The sequence below is a fragment of the Trichomycterus rosablanca genome, chromosome 2, assembly GCF_030014385.1.
Source record: "Trichomycterus rosablanca isolate fTriRos1 chromosome 2, fTriRos1.hap1, whole genome shotgun sequence".
Taxonomy (NCBI): domain Eukaryota; kingdom Metazoa; phylum Chordata; class Actinopteri; order Siluriformes; family Trichomycteridae; genus Trichomycterus; species Trichomycterus rosablanca.
In genome coordinates, this window is record NC_085989.1 from 31,221,697 (window position 1) to 31,246,355 (window position 24,659).

At 39.7% G+C, this 24,659-nt stretch overlaps 1 protein-coding gene across 2 annotated transcripts in view; it reads left to right on the plus strand.

Moving 5' to 3' along the window:
- angpt2b (angiopoietin 2b) overlaps positions 1-14,250 on the plus strand; it is a 56,254-nt gene extending 42,004 nt beyond the window's left edge. For both annotated transcript variants that reach the window (XM_062990714.1, XM_062990713.1), the window contains 4 exons: positions 1,159-1,260; positions 1,839-2,005; positions 13,429-13,559; positions 13,810-14,250. In XM_062990714.1, the coding sequence (XP_062846784.1) occupies positions 1,159-1,260; positions 1,839-2,005; positions 13,429-13,559; positions 13,810-13,970 (561 nt within the window). In that variant the 3' untranslated portion in view covers positions 13,971-14,250. The remainder of the gene's footprint in view (positions 1-1,158; positions 1,261-1,838; positions 2,006-13,428; positions 13,560-13,809) is intronic.
- The last annotated feature ends 10,409 nt before the right edge of the window (positions 14,251-24,659 follow it).

Consider the following 24,659-nt stretch of genomic DNA (forward strand, 5'->3'; position numbering starts at 1 on the left):
TGTCATTTCATTAAAACATAATAATGATTATTGTAACAGTGCTGGATGTATCACTGAACATGTGTTATGACTTTTTGTGTTAACTTACTTTATGTGGCAGCACATTTGTATGACCTGTTTTTTGCCATGTGACAGGATTATGAGTACAGAGTGATGTTTTATTGTTCCAGTTTACAAGATTTCATCACATACAGTAAAAATAGTTACTTACGTTTACTTACGTGTTATATGCTTATAAGATTATTATTACAGTTAAGGCTGTTTCCACAAGGCCCCAATGAATTCTAGATTTCATATCAAAAATGACAATGACTTTTTCCTTTCTTTTTATTAGGCCATGGATTTGTCTTTCCTTAAAAAAACACTGAAAGGTTTTTATGACAAACCTTTTTTAGGACAAAGTTCACTAAGTTTCACTTCAGCAAATAAATATGAAACCTCCCATACAAAAATCATAGTAAATCATTCGTAGCTTTTGCACAGACTGAACTCTTCATGAAATGAAATTGGCTCTATTTGTTATTCCCTATATAAGAACTTAAGGAAAAAGAGATATATAAACTGCCCATGTACATACAAAAAAGAAAATCCCCCCTAATTTTCCTTTTCAAATAGTACTTGTGGGAGCTACCAACCTTGCCTCCTTTCTGTAAGATTTTTAGGACTTACGTTTGCTGGAGTAGCTCTACATTTTGTTGACAGGTTTAGAGTACATACAGATTTTTTCCATGCTCTTATATTTAGCTTATGATATAACATAATAAAACACAGAAAGACACATTCTTTACTGCAAATGTCCAGTTTCATCTACTTTCCTCTTAAAAAGTCATTTCAGTAACAACAACAACAGTAATAATAATAATAATAATAATAATAATAATAATAATACAAATTAAGGGTTGTGCTAACTGATCAAGGGCAAACATCTAAACTGGGAAAAGACTGTGACACTTCAGCTCTGTAGTTCATGCCTCCATGTGTCTTTTCCTGAGTATTATCATAATCTGACATTTTAATATGACACACTTACACTGAAATATTAAGAATATCACATATAATAATCTTAGAATTTTAAACTGAGATTAAAGTATTGTTAAGTCAAACATTTTTAACCATTTTATTCAGTGAACAGAGATTTATATAGCTTTGTCTCACTAGGTGTTCTGTGACATGAAAACTAAGGGAGGAGGTTGGACTGTTATTCAGCATCGTTTCAATGGTTCAGTGGATTTTCACCGCAGCTGGATAGAGTACAAATTGGTAAGCATCTGAACCTTTGCGTGAAGTGTTTTACTGTAGACTGGTTACAACCAGTTAATGTACACCATTGTCTGTTACCTGCTAACTAAAGGGATTAAATCTTGACTATAGTCTTAACATTCACAGTATTTAAAATAATAAAAAGTATTAAAAACACTCAAAAAATGCTGGGACAGTGAGTACAATGGTAATGACAAGAAAAAAAAAACATGGATTTGTAAACTGTCTGTTACACAAATTTAATTGAAAACAGCCCAAATAAGATATATTTAATATTTTGATTTATAAACATTACACTTTTTATAAATATACACAAACTCCTAATGTCATGGTTGCAAAAGATGTGATCAGAAGGTGCCACTGTTGGGCCCCTGAGCAAGGCCCTTATCCCTTAATTACTTGCACTGTCTTCAGTTGCTTTTGAAAGAGAGAAAAAACATAGAGCATTTGCCAAATTCGCCAAATTTCATTGGCTGCTTAGCCAGACAGAATAACATCATTTTTGGAAGGTTTAGCACTAAATGTCCCACACAGATGTCCCCAGTGACAAGCAAAACTAACCGTTCATTTTTATGCAGGGATTTGGAGACCCTTCAGGAGAACATTGGTTAGGAAATGATGTCATCCACCTGCTCACCACTGCTGGAGAATACACTCTGCAGGTCCAGCTTGGTGATGTTGAGGGAAAGCAGGCCTACTCTCAGTATGACCGTTTCTACATTGATGGAGAGGAAAAAAAATATAGGTACTGATATGTTTTTCTTAGCGCCCAGTATTTATAGGCAACCATAATTTTGGGTCTGTTGAGATTTATTACTTCTTTTTATTATTAATATTGGATTACACTTTTATTTACTGCATCAATTATTACAATAACTTTCAGTAACCAATAACAGCCATTTTTAAACAACCGGTTTATTTATTTATTTAATGTTGGCCATCATCAAAACTCACTTTCTTAACCACTTATCCAATTAGGGTTGTGGGCTGGGGCGTGCTGGAGCCTATCCCAGCTTTTCAATGGGCGCAAGGCACATAGTAACACGGGGTGCCAGTCCATCGCAGGGCAGACACACATACACACACACACACACACACACATACACACACACACCCATTCACCTATAGGGCAATTCAGTGTCTCCAATTAACCTGACTGCATGTTTTTGGACTGTGGGAGGAAACCAGAGCTCCCAGAGGAAACCCACACAGACATGGGGAGAACATAAAAACTCGGACTGCCCCGTCTGGAGATCGAACCCGGGACCTTCTTGCTGTGAGGCAACAATGCTACCCACTGAGCCACTGTTATAAAGAAGTAGCCTAGCCTACACTGTTCTATGAACAAATGAGCTACTATTGGAGATTTTTTTGGGGGGTGGGTGCTGGAGCCTATCCCAGCTTTTCAATGGGCGCAAGGCACACAGTAGCACCCTGGATGGGGCGCCAGTCCATCGCAGGGCAGACACACACACACCTACAGAGTAATTCAGTGTCTCCAATTAACCTGACTGCATGTTTTTGGACTGTGGGAGGAAACCGGAGTTCCCGGAGAAAACCCACGCAGACACAGGGAGAACATGCAAACTCTGCACAGAAAGGACCCAGACCGCCCCGCCTGGGGATCAAACCCAGGACCTTCTTGCTGTGAGGCGACAGTGCTACCCTCCGAGCCTCCGTGCTGCCTGGCCTAGCAGTCTGTAGTGCAGATCTGCTTGTGTCGTCATACCAAAAACAGAAAACATTTACTTTCAATTTGAAATGGAACATGATTTTATATAGGAAATATATTTTTAGAAAAAAGTGGCATTACTTTATTAAATCTGAGCTTGGTACAAGTCAGTGTGTGGTTTACACCACATAAACAACCTCAGAGATTGTTGAGGTGTTCCTTGCCAAATCTCACCATGTTGTTTTACCTCTTAGCATATTTGTAAGTTTTGTTTTCATGCTGTGACTGCTGGCACTGTCTCTGATCTGTTGTGTTTCTATGAAAACAGGAAGCCAAATGACCTATTAGTGGAGGTTATTTCAGAGCCAAAATGCTTGCCAGCAGTTAAATGTGTGTAGTTTTTTTTCCTGAAAGTTTCACAACCAAATGTTTGTAATTGCACCTTGTGGGTTAAGGCAGGCAATACATTGTAAATGATAAAGTCAGATACAGCAGATTGAATGTTTATTTAATTGAATTTTCATTAACTGCTTCATCCTGGTTAGGGTCAATATTCTGAAAAGATTCAGGGTACCCAGAAAAATCACAGTCCCTTTAGTGCAAGGCCAGAAACAACTGTTATATGTGCATGACCTTTGAGACGACATTGCGTGAGAGATGCTACTGTAGGAGTACTTTAGAAAACTGTTATTTAACACAGTCAGACACTCCATCAAGAAATGCAACATAAAACTGTATTACACAGACAAATCTGCACATCAATTCTATGCAGAAATGCCACCAGTTCTTTGGGAGTAAAGTCATCTCAGGTGGACTTAAACATACACTGATCAGCCATAACATTAAAACCACCTCCTTGTTTCTACATTCACTGTCCATTTTATCAGCTCCACTTACCATATAGAAACACTTTGTAGTTCTACAATTACTAACTGTAGTCCATCTGTTTCTCTGCATACTTTTTTAGCCTGTATTTACCCTGTTCTTCAATGGTCAGGACCACCACAGAGCAGGTATTATTTGGGTGGTGGATGATTCTCAGCACTGCAGTGACACTGACATGGTTGTGGTGTGTTAGTGTGTGTTGTGTTGATATGAGCGGATCAGACACCACCTAAATAATACCTACTCTGTAGTGGTCCTGTGTGGGTCCTGACCATTGAAGAACAGCATGAAAGGGGGCTAACAAAGCATGCAGAGAAACAGATGGACTACAGTCAGTAATTGTAGAACTACAAAGTGCTTCTATATGGTAAGTGGAGCTGACAAAATGCACAGTGAGTGTAAAAACAAGGAGGTGGTTTTAATGTTATGGCGGATCAGCGTACATTTCTGCTTGTTTTAGAGCAGGGGTGTCAAACTCATTTTCACCGAGGGCCACATCAGCATTATGGTGGCCCTCAAAGGGCCGATTGTAACGTATCCTGCTGTGATTGCAGTCACATTGCTGTTTTTCTTGGAGGCTGAATTCTGCATTAATATTGTTCTACTTTACCACAGACACAGCCTCATAACACAAGAGACACACCGGTTTCTCTTCCTGAAGCACAAACTTGTTTTCACTTTCATTAAATTTCCTCCTTATGCTTAATTTTCTTAATTATCTTTTTGTACATTTTAGGATCATGTGTAAATATGTGTAACATCATCTACTGGCAGGATGTGTCACTTTGCAGGTCACAAAATCAGCATGCATTTTGAAAGATGCAGTTTATTTAGGATTTTACAGTGTATTTTTAAGACAATCATTCTGCCCTCACTAATAGTTTATCCCCCTTTTTCAGCTAGACAGACAGACAGACAGACAGACATCTCTCTTCAGAATACAGTTGGTTTATTTGCTCCCCAGCTGTGTGCATCAAAATGAAGTAAAAATACAAACAATAAAAACAATAAAGAACCTAGACAGTAAAAGCACACAGCTGTAGTCAAGTGTTACATCTGGTACAATATGAGATTTAACCAAACGTAAAATAACGAGTTAAAATTGTGTGTAAAGATACTAATTGCTATAGTAACGTAACAACAGTATTTAATTACAGTAAATTTTTAACTAAAACGCTGTGATATACTCACTAAACATTTACTAACAACTTAGAATATAAACACCACTACTTACAGACGATGCTTTGGTATTATATTGCAATATAATTATTTGTATTTATTTATTATTGTTTACATTACTGACTACGCTACCCCGCGTTCTTTTGCCGTAAAAGTCACATGGCTTCTTAGCAAAGGTTAAAGTTAGTTGCCATGACTACGATGTCACGTTGTCTCTTAAAAGCGCAGGAGCGCGTCTCTGTAACGACTCGAACCATCACAAAATCGTTTAAGCTCTCGCGGGCCGGATCAAATGACGTGGGCCGTGAGTTTGACACCCCTGTTTTAGAGAAACAAAATAGATAATGGGTTTATCAGATATTCAACCCCCTCACTGTAAGTCTTTTGTTGATCTGATGAGATTTGTATGGCCACTGGACAGAATGCTGGGCTTATTTTCCCCATGGGCAGGCAGGTTTACTGCACCATAAATTTGAAATTTCTGTATAGTACTACCAATGGTTTCTCTAGAAGTGTTCAAGGTCTTGGCAATCTTCTAACACTCATTGCCTTTCAGGTTCATTGAAATGATCTCTCTTAGTTTTTGTGACAGCTCCTTAGTTTTTACCATGGTTGCAACATACTTTGAACACTTATTTGGGAGCTGTTTACTGAAAACTATATATATATATATATATATATATATATATATATATATATATATATATACAGTGTATCACAAAAGTGAGTACACCCCTCACATTTCTGCAGATATTTAAGAATATCTTTTCATGGGACAACACTGACAATGACACTTTGACACAATGAAAAGTAGTCTGTGTGCAGCTTATATAACAGTGTAAATGTATTCTTCCCTCAAAATAACTCAATATACAGCCATTAATGTCTAAACCACCGGCAACAAAAGTGAGTACACCCCTTAGTAAAAGTTCCTGAAGTGTCAATATTTTGTGTGGCCACCATTATTTCCCAGAACTGCCTTAACTCTCCTGGGCATGGAGTTTACCAGAGCTTCACAGGTTGCCACTGGAATGCTTTTCCACTCCTCCATGACGACATCACGGAGCTGGCGGATATTCGAGACTTTGCGCTCCTCCACCTTCCGCTTGAGGATGCCCCAAAGATGTTCTATTGGGTTTAGGTCTGGAGACATGCTTGGCCAGTCCATCACCTTTACCCTCAGCCTCTTCAATAAAGCAGTGGTCGTCTTAGAGGTGTGTTTGGGGTCATTATCATGCTGGAACACTGCCCTGCGACCCAGTTTCCGGAGGGAGGGGATCATGCTCTGCTTCAGTATTTCACAGTACATATTGGAGTTCATGTGTCCCTCAATGAAATGTAACTCCCCAACACCTGCTGCACTCATGCAGCCCCAGACCATGGCATTCCCACCACCATGCTTGACTGTAGGCATGACACACTTATCTTTGTACTCCTCACCTGATTGCCGCCACACATGCTTGAGACCATCTGAACCAAACAAATTAATCTTGGTCTCATCAGACCATAGGACATGGTTCCAGTAATCCATGTCCTTTGTTGACATGTCTTCAGCAAACTGTTTGCGGGCTTTCTTGTGTAGAGACTTCAGAAGAGGCTTCCTTCTGGGGTGACAGCCATGCAGACCAATTTGATGTAGTGTGCGGCGTATGGTCTGAGCCCTGACAGGCTGACCCCCCACCTTTTCAATCTCTGCAGCAATGCTGACAGCACTCCTGCGCCTATCTTTCAAAGACAGCAGTTGGATGTGACGCTGAGCACGTGCACTCAGCTTCTTTGGACGACCAACGCGAGGTCTGTTCTGAGTGGACCCTGCTCTTTTAAAACGCTGGATGATCTTGGCCACTGTGCTGCAGCTGAGTTTCAGGGTGTTGGCAATCTTCTTGTAGCCTTGGCCATCTTCATGTAGCGCAACAATTCGTCTTTTAAGATCCTCAGAGAGTTCTTTGCCATGAGGTGCCATGTTGGAACTTTCAGTGACCAGTATGAGAGAGTGTGAGAGCTGTACTACTAAATTGAACACACCTGCTCCCTATGCACACCTGAGACCTAGTAACACTAACAAGTCACATGACATTTTGGAGGGAAAATGACAAGCAGTGCTCAATTTGGACATTTAGGGGTGTAGTCTCTTAGGGGTGTACTCACTTTTGTTGCCGGTGGTTTAGACATTAATGGCTGTATATTGAGTTATTTTGAGGGAAGAATAAATTTACACTGTTATATAAGCTGCACACAGACTACTTTTCATTGTGTCAAAGTGTCATTTTGTCAGTGTTGTCCCATGAAAAGATATACTTAAATATCTGCAGAAATGTGAGGGGTGTACTCACTTTTGTGATACACTGTATATACAGTATATATATATACAGTGTATCACAAAAGTGAGTACACCCCTCACATTTCTGCAAATATTTTATTATATCTTTTCATGGGACAACACTATAGAAATAAAACTTGGATATAACTTAGAGTAGTCAGTGTACAGCTTGTATAGCAGTGTAGATTTACTGTCTTCTGAAAATAACTCAACACACAGCCATTAATGTCTAAATGGCTGGCAACATAAGTGAGTACACCCCACAGTGAACATGTCCAAATTGTGCCCAAAGTGTCAATATTTTTTGTGACCACCATTATTATCCAGCACTGCCTTAACCCTCCTGGGCATGGAATTCACCAGAGCTGCACAGGTTGCTACTGGAATCCTCTTCCACTCCTCCATGATGACATCACGGAGCTGGTGGATGTTAGACACCTTGAACTCCTCCACCTTCCACTTGAGGATGCGCCACAGGTGCTCAATTGGGTTTAGTCCATCACCTTTACCTTCAGCTTCCTCAGCAAGGCAGTTGTCATCTTGGAGGTTGTGTTTGGGGTCGTTATCCTGTTGGAAAACTGCCATGAGGCCCAGTTTTCGAAGGGAGGGGATCATGCTCTGTTTCAGAATGTCACAGTACATGTTGGAATTCATGTTTCCCTCAATGAACCGCAGCTCCCCAGTGCCAGCAACACTCATGCAGCCCAAGACCATGATGCTACCACCACCATGCTTGACTGTAGGCAAGATACAGTTGTCTTGGTACTTCTCACCAGGGCGCCGCCACACATGCTGGACACCATCTGAGCCAAACAATTTTATCTTGGTCTCGTCAGACCACAGGGCATTCCAGTAATCCATGTTCTTGGACTGCTTGTCTTCAGCAAACTGTTTGCGGGCTTTCTTGTGCGTCAGCTTCCTTCTGGGATGACGACCATGGAGACCGAGTTGATGCAGTGTGCGGCGTATGGTCTGAGCACTGACAGGCTGACCTCCCACGTCTTCAACCTCTGCAGCAATGCTGGCAGCACTCATGTGTCTATTTTTTAAAGCCAACCTCTGGATATGACGCCGAACACGTGGACTCAACTTCTTTGGTCGACCCTGGCGAAGCCTGTTCCGAGTGGAACCTGTCCTGGAAAACCGCTGTATGACCTTGGCCACCATGCTGTAGCTCAGTTTCAGGGTGTTAGCAATCTTCTTATAGCCCAGGCCATCTTTGTGGAGAGCAACAATTCTATTTCTCACATCCTCAGAGAGTTCTTTGCCATGAGGTGCCATGTTGAATATCCAGTGGCCAGTATGAGAGAATTGTACCCAAAACACCAAATTTAACAGCCCTGCTCCCCATTTACACCTGGGACCTTGACACATGACACCAAGGAGGGACAACGACACATTTGGGCACAATTTGGACATATATATATATATACAGTGTATCACAAAAGTGAGTACACCCCTCACATTTCTGCAAATATTTTATTATATCTTTTCATGGGACGACACTATAGACATGAAACTTGGATATAATTTAGAGTAGTTAGTGTACAACTTGTATAGCAGTGTATATTTACTGTCTTCTGAAAATAACTCAACACACAGCCATTAATGTCTAAATGGCTGGCAACATAAGTGAGTACACCCCACAGTGAACATGTCCAAATTGTGCCCAAAGTGTCAATATTTTGTGTGACCACCATTATTATCACTGCCTTAACCCTCCTGGGCATGGAATTCACCAGAGCTGCACAGGTTGCTACTGGAATCCTCTTCCACTCCTCCATGATGACATCACGGAGCTGGTGGATGTTAGACACCTTGAACTCCTCCACCTTCCACTTGAGGATGCGCCACAGGTGCTCAATTGGGTTTAGTCCATCACCTTTACCTTCAGCTTCCTCAGCAAGGCAGTTGTCATCTTGGAGGTTGTGTTTGGGGTCGTTATCCTGTTGGAAAACTGCCATGAGGCCCAGTTTTCGAAGGGAGGGGATCATGCTCTGTTTCAGAATGTCACAGTACATGTTGGAATTCATGTTTCCCTCAATGAACCGCAGCTCCCCAGGGCCAGCAACACTCATGCAGCCCAAGACCATGATGCTACCACCACCATGCTTGACTGTAGGCAAGATACAGTTGTCTTGGTACTTCTCACCAGGGCGCCGCCACACATGCTGGACACCATCTGAGCCAAACAAGTTTATCTTGGTCTCGTCAGACCACAGGGCATTCCAGTAATCCATGTTCTTGGACTGCTTGTCTTCAGCAAACTGTTTGCTGGCTTTCTTGTGCGTCAGCTTCCTTCTGGGATGACGACCATGCAGACCAAGTTGATGCAGTGTGCGGCGTATGGTCTGAGCACTGACAGGCTGACCTCCCACGTCTTCAACCTCTGCAGCAATGCTGGCAGCACTCATGTGTCTATTTTTTAAAGCTAACCTCTGGATATGACGCCAAACACGTGGACTCAACTTCTTTGGTCGACCCTGGCGAAGCCTGTTCTGAATGGAACCTGTCCTGGAAAACTGCTGTATGACCTTGGCCACCATGCTGTAGCTCAGTTTCAGGGTGTTAGCAATCTTCTTAAAGCCCAGGCCATCTTTGTGGAGAGCAACAATTCTATTTCTCACATCCTCAGAGAGTTCTTAGCCATGAGGTGCCATGTTGAATATCCAGTGGCCAGTATGAGAGAATTGTACCCAAAACACCAAATTTAACAGCCCTGCTCCCCATTTACACCTGGGATTTTGACACATGACACCAGGGAGGGACAACGACACATTTGGGCACAATTTGGACATGTTCACTGTGGGGTGTACTCACTTATGTTGCCAGCTATTTAGACATTAATGGCTGTGTGTTGAGTTATTTTCAGAAGACAGTAAATCTACACTGCTATACAAGCTGTACACTGACTACTCTAAATTATATCCAAGTTTCATGTCTATAGTGTTGTCCCATGAAAAGATATAATGAAATATTTGCAGAAATGTGAGGGGTGTACTCACTTTTGTGATACACTGTATATATATATATATATATATATATATATATATATATATACAGTATATATATGTGTAAATATTCAAGAGACCACTTTAAAACCATTACTAGTGTATGTGTTTGATTAAAATGAACATCTTTGCTTTTTTAGACATTGAATGATGCAAAGAAAACAAGATTATATGCGTTCAAAAAATACTACACCTATAAAAATACTACAGGAATCAGTACTTGTGGATTTAATGTGTCTTGGCATGCTCTCCACCAGTTTACCACATATCACTTAAACTGATTTTGTGTAACCAGAAACTACCTGTCCTGACCATGTATGCTTCAGGAAAAAAACTGAAAAGAGACTACTCCAATTTTCTTCTAAAATGAGCATTTATTTTATTTGGAAAACCAAGCTGCAGACAGTAGAGGGTGAAAATGACTCTCAACTGACCGGGCTGACCACCGATTAATCCAAATGTCACTCAACAAACGTGGTGACATCAAGTGACACCAAGAATGGCAAATGGCTGGGTTTAAATGCTGTGTTTAAATGCATGAAAATGATACATGACAGCCTCATAGGAGCAGAGCTGATGTTGTACAAAGCTTGAAAAAAGTCTTTAAGCAAAGAGAATCAATAAATCACCAGGCTCTGCTTAGTTTCACAGAAGGCAATAAGGATTAGTCTGTAAAGGCTGAAGTAAGGTCATCTTCTCTGATGAGTCAACACTGCAACATTTAATCTGAATGCTACAACAAGCTGGGGAGCATTTTCACAGCACTGTATACACAAGGAAACTAAAAGAAACATCAATGGAAAGTGATTAGTAAGGTCTTGGGCAACCATGAGCTGCCATGCCTTGCCATGCATTTTACAGGGTTTTAGAACTGTACTTGAGGCATGAAACACCATTTTTACAGGTTAACATCTAATGAATATAAAGGGCATAGCACTTAATTTACACTTAAAAAGTATAAAACCATTCAATGACTTTTTCTGCTCTGTCAATGGACACTTATGACATTATGGGCATATGGGCAAAAACTATGCCAACAAAAAGCCACCCTTTCAAAAATAACCAGCTAGGGTCAGTGTACACAGGAAAGAATAATATCTTTGTTTAACTGTATGTTTTTGTTTAAGTGTCAGAGATATTGTATTTCAATATGTACACTAACTCATCTCTGTAATCCAGTGCAGATTGTTTAGAAACCCATTTTGCATTTAGGGGGTTATATTAGTAATTCTTAATAAGATAAGTGTACAATGAAATTGAGCAGCAATCCTACGGCGCTTACATATACAATAAGTAAACATAGAAGCAAAAATTATATACATATACTCAACACACACATGTATGTATGGCAAAAAAAATCTTAAATATAAAGAATAAAGACTTTGTATGCCTAAAGAAGCTTAAATATAAAGAATAAAGACTTTGTACGCCTAAAAAAAATCTTAAATATAAAGAATAAAGACTTTGTACACCTAAAAAAATCTTAAATCTAAAGAATAAAGACTTTGTACACCTAAAAAAGTCTTAAATATAAAGAATAAAGACTTTGTACGGCTAAAAAATCTTAAATATAAAGAATAAAGACTTTGTACGCCTAAAAAAAACTTAAATATAAAGGATAAAGGATAATGACTAAAGTATAATTATAAAAAGGACAATAGACATTGGTTGAGAACAGCAGTGAAGTAGCAGTAGTAGTGGTGTGCCATACTGCAAAATTTGGTATTGATCCGATACCAAGTAAATACAGGGCCAGTATCGCCAATACTGATACCGATACCCATACTTTTTACTTATAAAGCAGCTTATTTACTTTCATGTAGGGAAGAGCAGTGTGTCATGATTTATGAGGTGAATGTATCATCAATATGCTTTGACGACTAAATGATTTTGTGTTATTTAGTTAATCATGTGAAAACCCACTACAGTTTTTAGGCAAATAAAAAGTAATTTTATTAATGTAATAAACTTTAATGAAGTCTGGGGTTTTTGTTCAGAAACAATTATATAATAAGAAAACATAATTCCCCTTCTTATTGCACTCTCTGGCTTTTTGTAAAACAAAGTACACAAAAATATTAAAGAATGTCAATTCTTTTTTCAGTGAAAGGTTTTTGTTCAGAAACAATAATATAATAAAACTACATTTATTCATTTTACTGCACTTCTTCTCTGGCTTAAAACAAAGTACAGTACAACATTATAACTGAAGAATAAATGTTTATAAACTTTAAAAAACTTTTTTTTAAATGTAATATATATTTTTTTAATTCACTGATGGAAAATATCCACTTTGTCTCTCTGCCTCTCTGTATTTTCTCTCAGCGTCGCTTAGTCACGTGAAGGCACAACAATAAAACAGAGATGCAGGGAGGAACAAAGTGTGCAGGTTAGATGTAAAAGAGCGGTGTTTTTGCACACACACGTCTACATTTTGATAAAACGGGAGGAACATACTAAATGTAGCGGAGAAATATCAACGTTGGTATCAATACTATCGATATTTGGATCAATCCGCCCACCACTAAGCACTAGGGTATTGCACATGCCCTGAATAGCTTAAGAACATATTGCACAGTATATATTGCATGTACTAGAAACAATAGTGAAGTCATAATAAATATAAATATGGACAGAGTAGAATGGAACATTGTGCCGTGTTTTTAAAGGAGTCCAGTGTTTGTTATTGTTCAGTTTACTTGTGCAGTGTTTTTATAAGAGTCAGTTGTTAGTGTGTGGTTTGGAGGTGTTCAGTTAACATATGACCCTGGGGTAAAAACTGTTGTTTTTAAAAACCAGGATGTGATGGACCTGAAGCATTTTCCATGATGTCCAGGGTGAGATGGGTCTTTCAGTATGTAGGTTTTCCAGGCTGGGCAGTAGGCAGCCGATGATCTTCTGGGCCTTTTTTTATAACTTTATCCAATATTGTCTTGGTCTACTAAGCATTTATTTAGTATTGTTGGATGGTAATTGCTGAATTGTACAATACTGTATAAAACAAGACGCTTTTGCAGTCATTGTTTCCATATTCATCTATTTATTTTAGTTTTTCCCTTTATTTGGTGTCTTATATGTGTGTCTTTGAACTCTCTCTTCAGTCTGCATGCTCAGGGCTTCAGTGGTACAGCGGGACGCATCAGCAGCCTAACCCACTCAGGCACCATGTTCAGCACAAAGGACCAGGACAACGACCGCTGCAGCTGCAAGTGTGCTCAGATGGCATCAGGGGGTAAAGATCTGAGAGTCTGCCTCCTTCTGGCATTTCATTTCACATACACTCAAATAAGCCTTTCATTACTTTAATTATGTAAAACTGGCTGGATGCCTTCATTAGCAAAAAATATTAAATTACCATAAAAGTACTTTCTTTCAAACAGTCTGCTGTTTCCTTGGTAACATAACATACCATATATTTTAATGAGTTACTCGGGAACTGATTTGATTCGTGAAACTTACTGCTGTTCTTCTTCTTTTTACAGGATGGTGGTTTGAAGCCTGTGGACCATCAAATTTAAATGGTATTTTTTATTCAGGAATCTCCAATGTAATGCGCTACAATGGCATCAAGTGGTACTACTGGAAAGGACCAAACATAAAAGTAACCACAACCACTATGATGGTGCGACCTGTGGATTTCTAGGAACAGTACATGAATGTTTATTGAGAGAGCACAAAGTCAACATCATTGGTGTCCAGCATAACAGTATGTAAACTGTACAAGTGTTAATTCAGCATTGTGTATTTTGCCACTGAGAGTGTCAGATTGCTGTTGACACAGCTGTGACTCAGAAATGTTATGCATTTTTAAAATTTGTGTCGATCAAAAGGACACAGCTGCACCACCAGGAGGGTTTTTCTTTAAATAAAAATATATCCTTGTGTGTTATACTCAAAGGACCAATAATATGAAATTTGATTCAGTTTTGCAATATACCTTTTATAAACTGTCCATCTGTTTCTAAATCGGGCATGTCTGATTATTTCGATTCCTGGAAATATATATATATAGGCCCCACAATCCAATCTTTTTTTTTTTTTTTGCTTTACTGTCCACGGCCTTGATGTAACCCATTTATTAACACAAACTTGTAACGAGGGCAAGATTGTGGTATAGCTATGGGGGTGGGTGGGGGTGGGCTACGTGGGTAGCACTGTTGCCTCACAGCAAGAAGGTCCTGGGTCTGATCCCCAGGTGGGGCTGTCCGGGCCCTTACTGTGAGGAGTTTGCATGTTCTCCCCATGTCTGCATGGCTTTACTCCGAGTGCTCCAGTTTCCTCCCACAGTCCAAAGACATGCAAGTGAGGTAAATTGGAGATGACTGTGTTCGATATAACCTTGTGTGAACTAATGAACCTTGTGTAATGAGTAACTACCGTTCCTGTCATGAATGTAACCAAAAGTGTAAAACATGGCGTTAAAATCCTAATAAACAAACAAACAGCATAGCTATGGCACCCAGGTATTCAGCTAAAACACTAGCACTGGGATTCTGAACTCCCTGAATCCGGTAGCGCAGAATCCCGGTAGCACAGAAGTCGGCTGGGTGCCCCCTGGCAGGCACAATTGGCAGTACTTGAAGCAGACAGTATTTGGTAAGTCTGCTGGGTGTAAAAGGTCGGACTGGACCGGGGGCGGGACTTTTGATGCTGTGTAAGGACCCTGGTTAGTTGCCCGAGACGTGTACAGAAGTAAAGGAAAGCGGACATCAGAAACTAACCTCACGTGCAAATCCACCGAAATATGGGAGACTAAGAAGGGGAAGGTGGACTGCGCACTCGTCGGAAGGATCTAGAATCGATCCTTGACCCTTTGTCACTGTATTTTAGGAGTTTTGCATGTTCTTCCTTTGCTAATGTGAACATCCTCTGGGTAATTTAGTTTTTTTGTCCAAAAACATATGATGGTTCTTCAAAAAGTTTCCACACTTTTAAACTCTATTTATTAAGAAGTTTAAAAACAAATTACATCACTTTTCTATATAAACACTTTCCGAAGCATTTTTCCCAGCATTGTACTAACAATTTAATGCCATTAGCAAAAAAAAAAGTTTTTGGTTGAGAGCGTAGCCCACCACTGCACCGCTGCTTTCACATCATCATCACATGAACATCTTCTTCCCCTTAAAGCTTCTTTGAGTGGTCCAAAAAGGTGGAAATCAGATGGTGCTAAATCCAAACTATAAGCTCCCTCTCAGTCTCTCAGACATTTACATTTTTACATTTACGTTTTCGGCATTTAGCAGACGCTCTTATCCAGAGCGACTTACAGAAGTGCTTCTGTAGTGAACATTACCTTACCTACTTGTTTAAGTAAACAGGCAAGACCAATTACTACTCCTCTTGCCCTCATCATTTCCAACCAAAATATAAAAGTGTGGAAACTTTTTGAAGATCCCTCATATAAATATTATCTTGACTACAATAAACTTTCACGAGGTTATGAATGAGTAAGTGGAGGTGTGTGTGCTGCCTTGTGAGAAACTAAAGCCCTATGTGGGTAAACTCTTGGCCTGCTCTCACCCAAAAATAAATGTAAAATGATTGCCTTGCATTTTCTCCAGGGAGCAAGGTAAAATGCGGTGCCAATCTGTCACAGGTCATCAGACACTTCTTGTCACCTTAAGACAGTTTCAGGAAACCTATTCACCGAGTGCCATGATTTGAGGGATGGAAGACATCTAAAGTTTTAAATATAAACCCAAATACATAAGGTTAAAATAAGGCAAACCCTATAGCGAGAGTAACTAAAAGCAAAGATCGAACCAAGGTTTTCTTGGAGCTGTGTGGCAGTCACAATACCCATGGACATCATGACAAAGTACTGGACATGTTTTTCTCTATTGAATTTTGTTATGAGCCTGTTTTAAAAATGTGAAATTGTTCCTATATGCTACAATTCTATATTTTTTACAGGTATATCTTCTTTAAAATGCATATACAAATTTAAGAGACATCTCTCTTGTAAAAGATGCATGATACAGGTGTATGTTTTTACAAGAACATTATTTTCTATAAAATGTACATTTGTATTAAAAAAGTCACATAAAATCGACTGTCAGTGATTTGTAGGAAATAAGAATCTCTAGAATCTCTGCATCTTCCGTTCAGAGTGTTGCAGCAGCAGACTTGGGTGATTGACCATCAGTGCAGGGTGATAGGAAGGTCAGGTACTGTCCCAGTGACCATGCCAATCCTTTTGATGAATCATCCAATAAACTGGTCACACAGTTACCATTAAATACATCAGAGAGGCTGGCCCTCTCACACTGCTGACCTGTGTTCACATTTAGCACTTAGCCATGCATCAGATGTCCTGATTTACCACCCTGCTCAATAATGCCATTCATCCACGGCCGCTGAGTTTGCACGAGACAAGAAATACTTTCAATATCCTGCCATGTATAGTGCCAAGATCCCCATAACAACCTCATGGCCGTTCTTACTATGCACAGCACCCAATCATGAGGTGGGAAAAAAAATGAGTGGGTCATAACAATCATTTGCCAGCAATTTACTGTAATTTACTGCTGCCAGTGCAGATGAGCCGGAATGAAAATGCAGTGCGCTGAATAGCACGCGGCCACATTGATATGCACGCCACACCACGCTGCACAAACAGCTTTATTATGAGTTTACCAGCTGCCTGTGGTATATCACTGCCCAGGGTGAGGGATCCAATAAGGTGGCTTTCATGGGGAGGTCTGCAGTGCTGACCAGTCATCGAGTTCCAGGCTTGTATCGAGCTGACAGGTTGAATTGAACCTGTGACTCTCCCCTCTACACCTTTGCTGAAGTCAGTCCAAGGTGGTATAGCGTATAAATGAGATGCTCTACACCAATAGGGGAGTTCTGCTCTACTAGAGCTTTAGAGTGGATCCGTGAATTTATCACCTCTTTGAACAAGGAAAAATTGAGAGGCCTGAGGGAGGGGCATGCAAGCAGTGCACATAAATCACCGTTGAGCCTCTGTTTCACACGACAGACTTCATGGGTGTACGAAGGACAGGTGAAGTCAGGGAGAGAACATAATGAATACTGGAGACACAGTGTTCCTGTTGATTCAGCAGACTGAAGCCCTTTGAGGACACAGGAAAAGTGAACAGGGGACGAATGGATGTAAAGTAGGAAATTAAAATATGTTTTGTGACACCTTATTTTTTATTTTGTTTATATATTTATTACGTTTTTATTTTCTGTACAAAATACAGTTTGTTCTAGAACACCACGTTTTAATAGTCTGGGCTGCTTAACACATTTCTCATCAGCAGGGGGCAGTCTGGTCACAGTAAAAAGATGAACCGCTTATACATAAGGATTTAAATTTCTGAGTAAAAAAGGTGCTGCACTATTGGAATTTACTGTTAGCATTTTATTATTATTATTATTATTATTATTATTGTTATTTTTATTATTATTAAAAATTGAGGCCCTAGGGGGTGGCACGGTGGCTCAGTGGGTAGCACTGTCGCCTCACAGCAAGAAGGCCCTGGGTTCGATCCCCAGGTTCGGTCCTTTCTGTGCGGAGTTTGCATGTTCTCCCTGTGTCTGCGTGGGTTTCCTCCGGGAGCTCAAGTTTCCTCCCACAGTCCAAAAACATGCAGTCAGGTTAACTGGAGACTGAATTGCCCTATAGGTGAATGTGTGTGTGTGTGTGTGTGTGTGCCCTGCGATGGACTGGCGCCTCATCCAGGGTGTTACTGTGTGCCTTGCGCCTATTGAAAAGCTGGGATAGGCTCCAGCACCCTATGCACCCCCCCCCCCCCCCCCCCCGTGACCCTAATTGGATAAGTGGTTAAGAGTGAGTGAGTGAGGCCCTAGGAAGGAGACACAAGTACAATCTTAAAAAAGCAAAAAGTACTTAGCACCTGTAAACTTTTTTTCCCAATACTTTTTACTTCGCTGACCCAGATTAAACATTTTAAATACATTAAAAAGTTTTTATGATCGATCTGTTGCAGTCTGTTAGATTTAGAAATTAAATAAAGAAAAGACTGCTAACATTTAAAGGACAACAATAGGAATAAAATATTCAAACCTTGTGAAATAGCTAGGCTAGCTATGATCTTATGCTGTGCAAAGCATTATTTTGCCAACTAATGTACTTATATGTGTAAGAAATGTGTAACTTACCTGTTTCTAAGTACATTAACAGGGTAAACAGACTTTATTTTGTGGTGTATATTGTTTTTGGAGAACAAATAAAAGTAATAAAATTAAAGAAGCAATCAAAACAAGTCAGATCTACTAATAAAGAAGTAGCAAATTGATGCTATATGTAGATCTAAAAAGGTGGAAGAAAATATGAAACTACAGCCACAGTGACCAAACCAGGCCAGGCCTCCTCGCTAAACAGTCAACAAACTAGAACAGGACTTAAAATAGCCAGTGACTTCAACTGACTGAATTGAAGAAGATAATGTTAAACATTAATTTGATGGGGTGGCATGGTGGCTCGGTTGGTAGCACTGTCACTTCACAGCAAGAAGGTCCTGGGTTCGATCCCCCGGTGAGGCGGCCTGGGTCCTTTCTGTGTGGAGTTTGCATGTTCTCCCAGTGTCCGTGTGGGTTTCCTCCCACAGTCCAAAGACATGCAAGTGAGGTAAATTGGAGATACAAAATTGTCCGGGACTGTGTTCGATATAAACCTTGTGAACTGATGAATCTTGTGTAATGAGTAACTACCGTTCCTGTCATGAGTGTAACCAAAGTGTAAAACATGACGTTAAAATCCCAATAAACAAACAAACATTAGTTTGATGTTATATTTTTGATTACAAACACTGAACAAGCACAGTACACATACAAATTTAGTCCTACTTACACACTGAGTTGTACATTTGCTGGATTTCACTACAATATGTTTGTCTTTATTTTATACATGTTTTCTTACTTAGTAAATAACACACATATAAAACACATGCGTCATTCGGGTTGCACATATAAATTAGTACTTTATTTGGAGCTATAATTATCTTGGTTAAACTGGTGAATGTAAATAAAACCCTGATTATTTATAAGTGGCATTGTATTCCTCTAATAATGATCAGCAACAGTTGTGGAAAAATAGAAGTAAACATCTCATTAATGCCTCTGAAAAGACAGTAAGCATATTGTTGCAAATGCTCAGACAGCTACAGCAGTGAAACCAGTGATCTGTCAAAACCACCAAGCTAGCTGTGTAATGATGTAACACATTAGCACTTCAAGAAACAGGGTTTTTCCCACATGGTGTTGTGGGTTCTCTCTGATCTTGAGCTAGCAGCAAAAATCACATTATTTGCATATCTACTGAGCAGATAACAAGAAACTGTTGTGACATTCCAAATGGAATCAAAGAAGAGAAAGCCTTGCGTTGCACTCATCTGTCAAATTCTTTATTTAAATCAAGAGACTGTTGTTTCTAACTTTGTTCTTTCCCAAAAAAACCTATTTATGAAATGCTTCTAATTATATACAGTATGTGAGCAAGCAAAAACACTAACATACAGAGTACATTTACATTACATTAAAAGTACATTTAATATGTACTTTTAACAGACCTGACTCATGCATACCCATATTTATTGATAACAAAAAACTGAACTAATTGCATAACTTGTCTCAATAGAGAAATATTAATGTAAGCAGCCATAGCAGTGACAAGAGCTTTCCATAAAGAAGGTTTATAAAACAGAAGTTTTCTAAAAGTTTTTTTTCTCCATCTGCTCTAGAGAGCATTACAAAAGAGGTAAGCTACATTCTACCTATCTTAGGAAATCCTCTTTTTATAAGAATAACTTCAAATGTATACATATTTGGCATATTAGTGCTATTTGTAAGTTATACACCGACAAGGCATAACATTATGACCAGGAAGGAAGGGAGTGAAGAAGGGAGGGAGGGATGGAGAAAGGAAGGGAGCGAGAGAGAGAAAGAAAGGAAGGAAGAAAGAAAGGAAGGGAGGAAATAAGAAGGAAGGGAGGAAATAAGAAGGAAGGAAGGAAATAAGGGAGGGTTGAAGGAAGGAAGAAAGGAAGGAAGGAGGGAAGGGACAAACATGTGGATCGATTTTTATTTTATTTTTATTTTATTTAACCTTTATTTTAACCAGGCAAGTCATTAAGAACAAATTCTTATTTACAGTGACGGCCTGGCAAGCAGCAGAAACATTTAAACATCAGTGAAGGACACAACATTAGTAATAAAACATAACACTATAATAGTCACAATACAGGCCTAAGAACAATTAATTATTGGTAAAGCAGTTACAAGCATCAATAAAAATGTCCTTTAAATGATTCTTAAAAATTGAAATTGAAACAATTGTAGCATAGTGGGATGTTGTAGCCTAGTGGTTAAGGTACTGGACTAGTAATCAGAAGGTCACTGGTTCAAGCCTCACCACTGCCAGGTTGCTGCTGTTGGGCCCTTGAGCAAGGTCCTTAACCCTCAATTGCTTAGACTGTATACTGTCACAGAACTGTAAGTCGCTTTGGATAAAGGCTTTGCTCTGTTTTTAGCAGATATCGGTTGTATGAGGGTCTGTAAATGGGGGGGTGTTTGTCCTATAAGAGTCTTATAAATGATGGTCAACCAGTGAATACTGTGGCGATTGTGTAAAGAGGACCAATTAACCAGAGAATAAAAAGAGCAGTGATGGGTTTAAAATGGGGCATTTGTAACAAAATGGATAACAGAATGATAAAGGACATCTAGCTTCTGAAGAGCACCTTTACATGCCAGTCTGTAAACTGTATCACCGTAATCAAACAGAAGGAGAATAGTCATCTGGACCAGTGTGATTTTGGCAGCACAGGTAAATGAAGAGCGATTTCCATAAAGAAAACTGAGTTTGGCCTTGACTTTTGATTGCAGCTTGTCAATATGGTTAGTGAAGGATAATGAACTATCTAACCAATTGGCAGGGCCACTAATATTTTTTTAAGTTATAGCAGTCATGCGCTGATGAACTTTTGCCTTAAGGACTAGAACAGGTACAACATTTAGCCTACTAATATCACTATAAGATCAGACCAAAATACATGCTGCAAGTCTAACAAGCTAACTTTTTTAAGCTGATGGTTAAAGGTTTGGATCTTTACTTAGCAGCTGGGGGTTGGTGGAGTGATACAGCCATAGTGAAATGGTTTTGAAAGCTTTTTATTAGCTTGTCTGTTTTAAATGACCTGCTGTACAAAATGCAATAGGCAATCTAAGAACATTCTACATATTAATGTTGTAACACAACATAACACATGATTTACTTTGGTATCTGTACAAATTTAGGTTATATTAATTAGACCATTGGTTTCTTACATGCATTTTATGAGGCTGTGATATAAAGTCTATTATAAAATATTTAGAGTAAGTTACAGAAGCATTTCTACCCTAATTACCTTTTTTAATGTGGTCTTAACTATAACACATTCTGCCCAAACTAATAACACACAAACAATTGTACTTTTTATGTCTTTATTTAACACATAAATGAATCATTGACAACCCAGGCTAGAAAACAGCAATAATGGTTTTTAAAGCTAGAGATCATATCTGCACAACAGTGAGGAAAGCCTTTTGGCGGTTCTGGAATTTTCTGCCTGAACAACCCCCTTTGGGTCATGTCACAGTATATTAATTCTGGACTGTGACTTGACCAGTCCAAAGCACATTCTTTATTTTCTTTTTAAAGGTTTTTGTGGTTGATTTATGTTATTGTCTTTTTGCCAAATCTAGTTTCTGTTAATAATATATTCTGCTGTTTTCTTGTAATGTATCTTGATACAAATGTTAAAATTATAGTTAGTTCAAAAGGTAAGAAGCCCCAGGCCATTATGCTCATTTCACTATGATTTTGCCTTTATGGAAAAGATTTTTGAGTTGGTACATAACTGCCAATAACTTTACTTTTGGTCTAACATATAGTGTTTTTGCAAACTTATTATGTATACATTTTTTGATATTTACATACAAAAATTCATTTATTAATTCATTTTCTGTTTTCCCATCCCTTTATCCTGGTCAGGGTTGCATTTTCATCCTATTTACCTTCATTTATTCATATATTATTCATTCATTTATTGATTTTACAGTGTTTTCTGTAGCGAGTCCACCTGTCATGGAGATCAGTGGCATGGCTCAAAATCACGGAATCATGTCTATCTGCCTTCCTAAATTTGACCAGCAGATGGGGCAGGGAGGTGCAGATGATTGACATGTCAGTTCCTCTTAACTGACCTGTCCCTCAGTGAGCATTTATTTGCTCCAGGTGGGAGTGTTTTTATTTATTATGTTTTTTTCAGTCACAGACTGTGTCAGATCCTTTCTATGGCAACCTGCTAATTCTCTGGAACTGATATGCCAGGCTTAATCTGATCCAATTTTCTGCTGGATGCCAGCCTACTTTTATATTTTCACAGCAACCTGAGAGGTTGTGGTGCTTTTGGACCTGACTATTGAACTGCCCTGGGAGGCCCTGGGATTGCCCTAGAGGTAGAATGACATCTCTTTTCTGGAGTGGGCCTGTCATATTTCTCATGGTTCTCAGTTCTTTGCTGTCCCATTTCTATCCAATTTCTCTGTTGTGGGCTGTGGATGTTTTTGTGTCCCCCATTTGTTACTTCGTTTCCGTTTTATTTTTCCCTTTTCCTGTTTTTAGGTGGCTTTTATCTACAGTATTATTCTACCTCGGTCAGTCAGTCTCCACCTGGAGTCATTTTTGTTTTCGCAGGTGCTGGGCTTTGCATCACACTTCAGTAACAGGTTCCCTTAAAGTATTGACATAAACAAAGTTGCAAAGTTTTTGTGATTTCATTAGGATGTAAGTTTTTTACATCCTTGTAGATCTTGTGCTCTAGCTGTACATATGATATGTTTAAACCAAGAATAGTACATTTCTGCTTTATGTACAGTGTATCACAAAAGTGAAAACACCCCTCACATTTCTGCAAATATTTCATTATATCTTTTCATGGGACAACACTATAGACATGAAACTTGGATATAACTTAGAGTAGTCAGTGTACAGCTTGTATAGCAGTGTAGATTTACTGTCTTCTGAAAATAACTCAACACACAGCCATTAATGTCTAAATGGCTGGCAACATAAGTGAGTACACCCCACAGTGAACATGTCCAAATTGTGCCCAAAGTGTCAATTTTGTGTGACCACCATTATTATCCAGCACTGCCTTAACCCTCCTGGGCATGGAATTCACCAGAGCTGCACAGGTTGCTACTGGAATCCTCTTACACTCCTCCATGATGACATCACGGAGCTGGTGGATGTTAGACACCTTGAACTCCTCCACCTTCCACTTGAGGATGCGCCACAGGTGCTCAATTGGGTTTAGTCCATCACCTTTACCTTCAGCTTCCTCAGCAAGGCAGTTGTCATCTTGGAGGTTGTGTTTGGGGTCGTTATCCTGTTGGAAAACTGCCATGAGGCCCAGTTTTCGAAGGGAGGGGATCATGCTCTGTTTCAGAATGTCACAGTACATGTTGGAATTCATGTTTACCTCAATGAACTGCAGCTCCCCAGCGCCAGCAACACTCATGCAGCCCAAGACCATGATGCTACCACCACCATGCTTGACTGTAGGCAAGATACAGTTGTCTTGGTACTTCTCACCAGGGCGCCGCCACACATGCTGGACACCATCTGAGCCAAACAAGTTTATCTTGGTCTCGTCAGACCACAGGGAATTCCAGTAATCCATGTTCTTGGACTGCTTGTCTTCAGCAAACTGTTTGCGGGCTTTCTTGTGCGTCAGCTTCCTTCTGGGATGACGACCATGCAGACCGAGTTGATGCAGTGTGCGACGTATGGTCTGAGCACTGACAGGCTGACCTCCCACGTCTTCAACCTCTGCAGCAATGCTGGCAGCACTTATGTGCCTATTTTTTAAAGCCAACCTCTGGATATGACGCCGAACACGTGGACTCAACTTCTTTGGTCGACCCTGGCGAAGCCTGTTCCGAGTGGAACCTGTCCTGGAAAACCGCTGTATGACCTTGGCCACCATGCTGTAGCTCAGTTTCAGGGTGTTAGAAATCTTCTTATAGCCCAGGCCATCTTTGTGGAGAGCAACAATTCTATTTCTCACATCCTCAGAGAGTTCTTTGCCATGAGGTGCCATGTTGAATATCCAGTGGCCAGTATGAGAGAATTGTACCCAAAACACCAAATTTAACAGCCCTGCTCCCCATTTACACCTGGGACCTTGACACATGACACCAGGGAGGGACAACGACACATTTGGGCACAATTTGGACATGTTCACTGTGGGGTGTACTCACTTATGTTGCCAGCTATTTAGACATTAATGGCTGTGTGTTGAGTTATTTTCAGAAG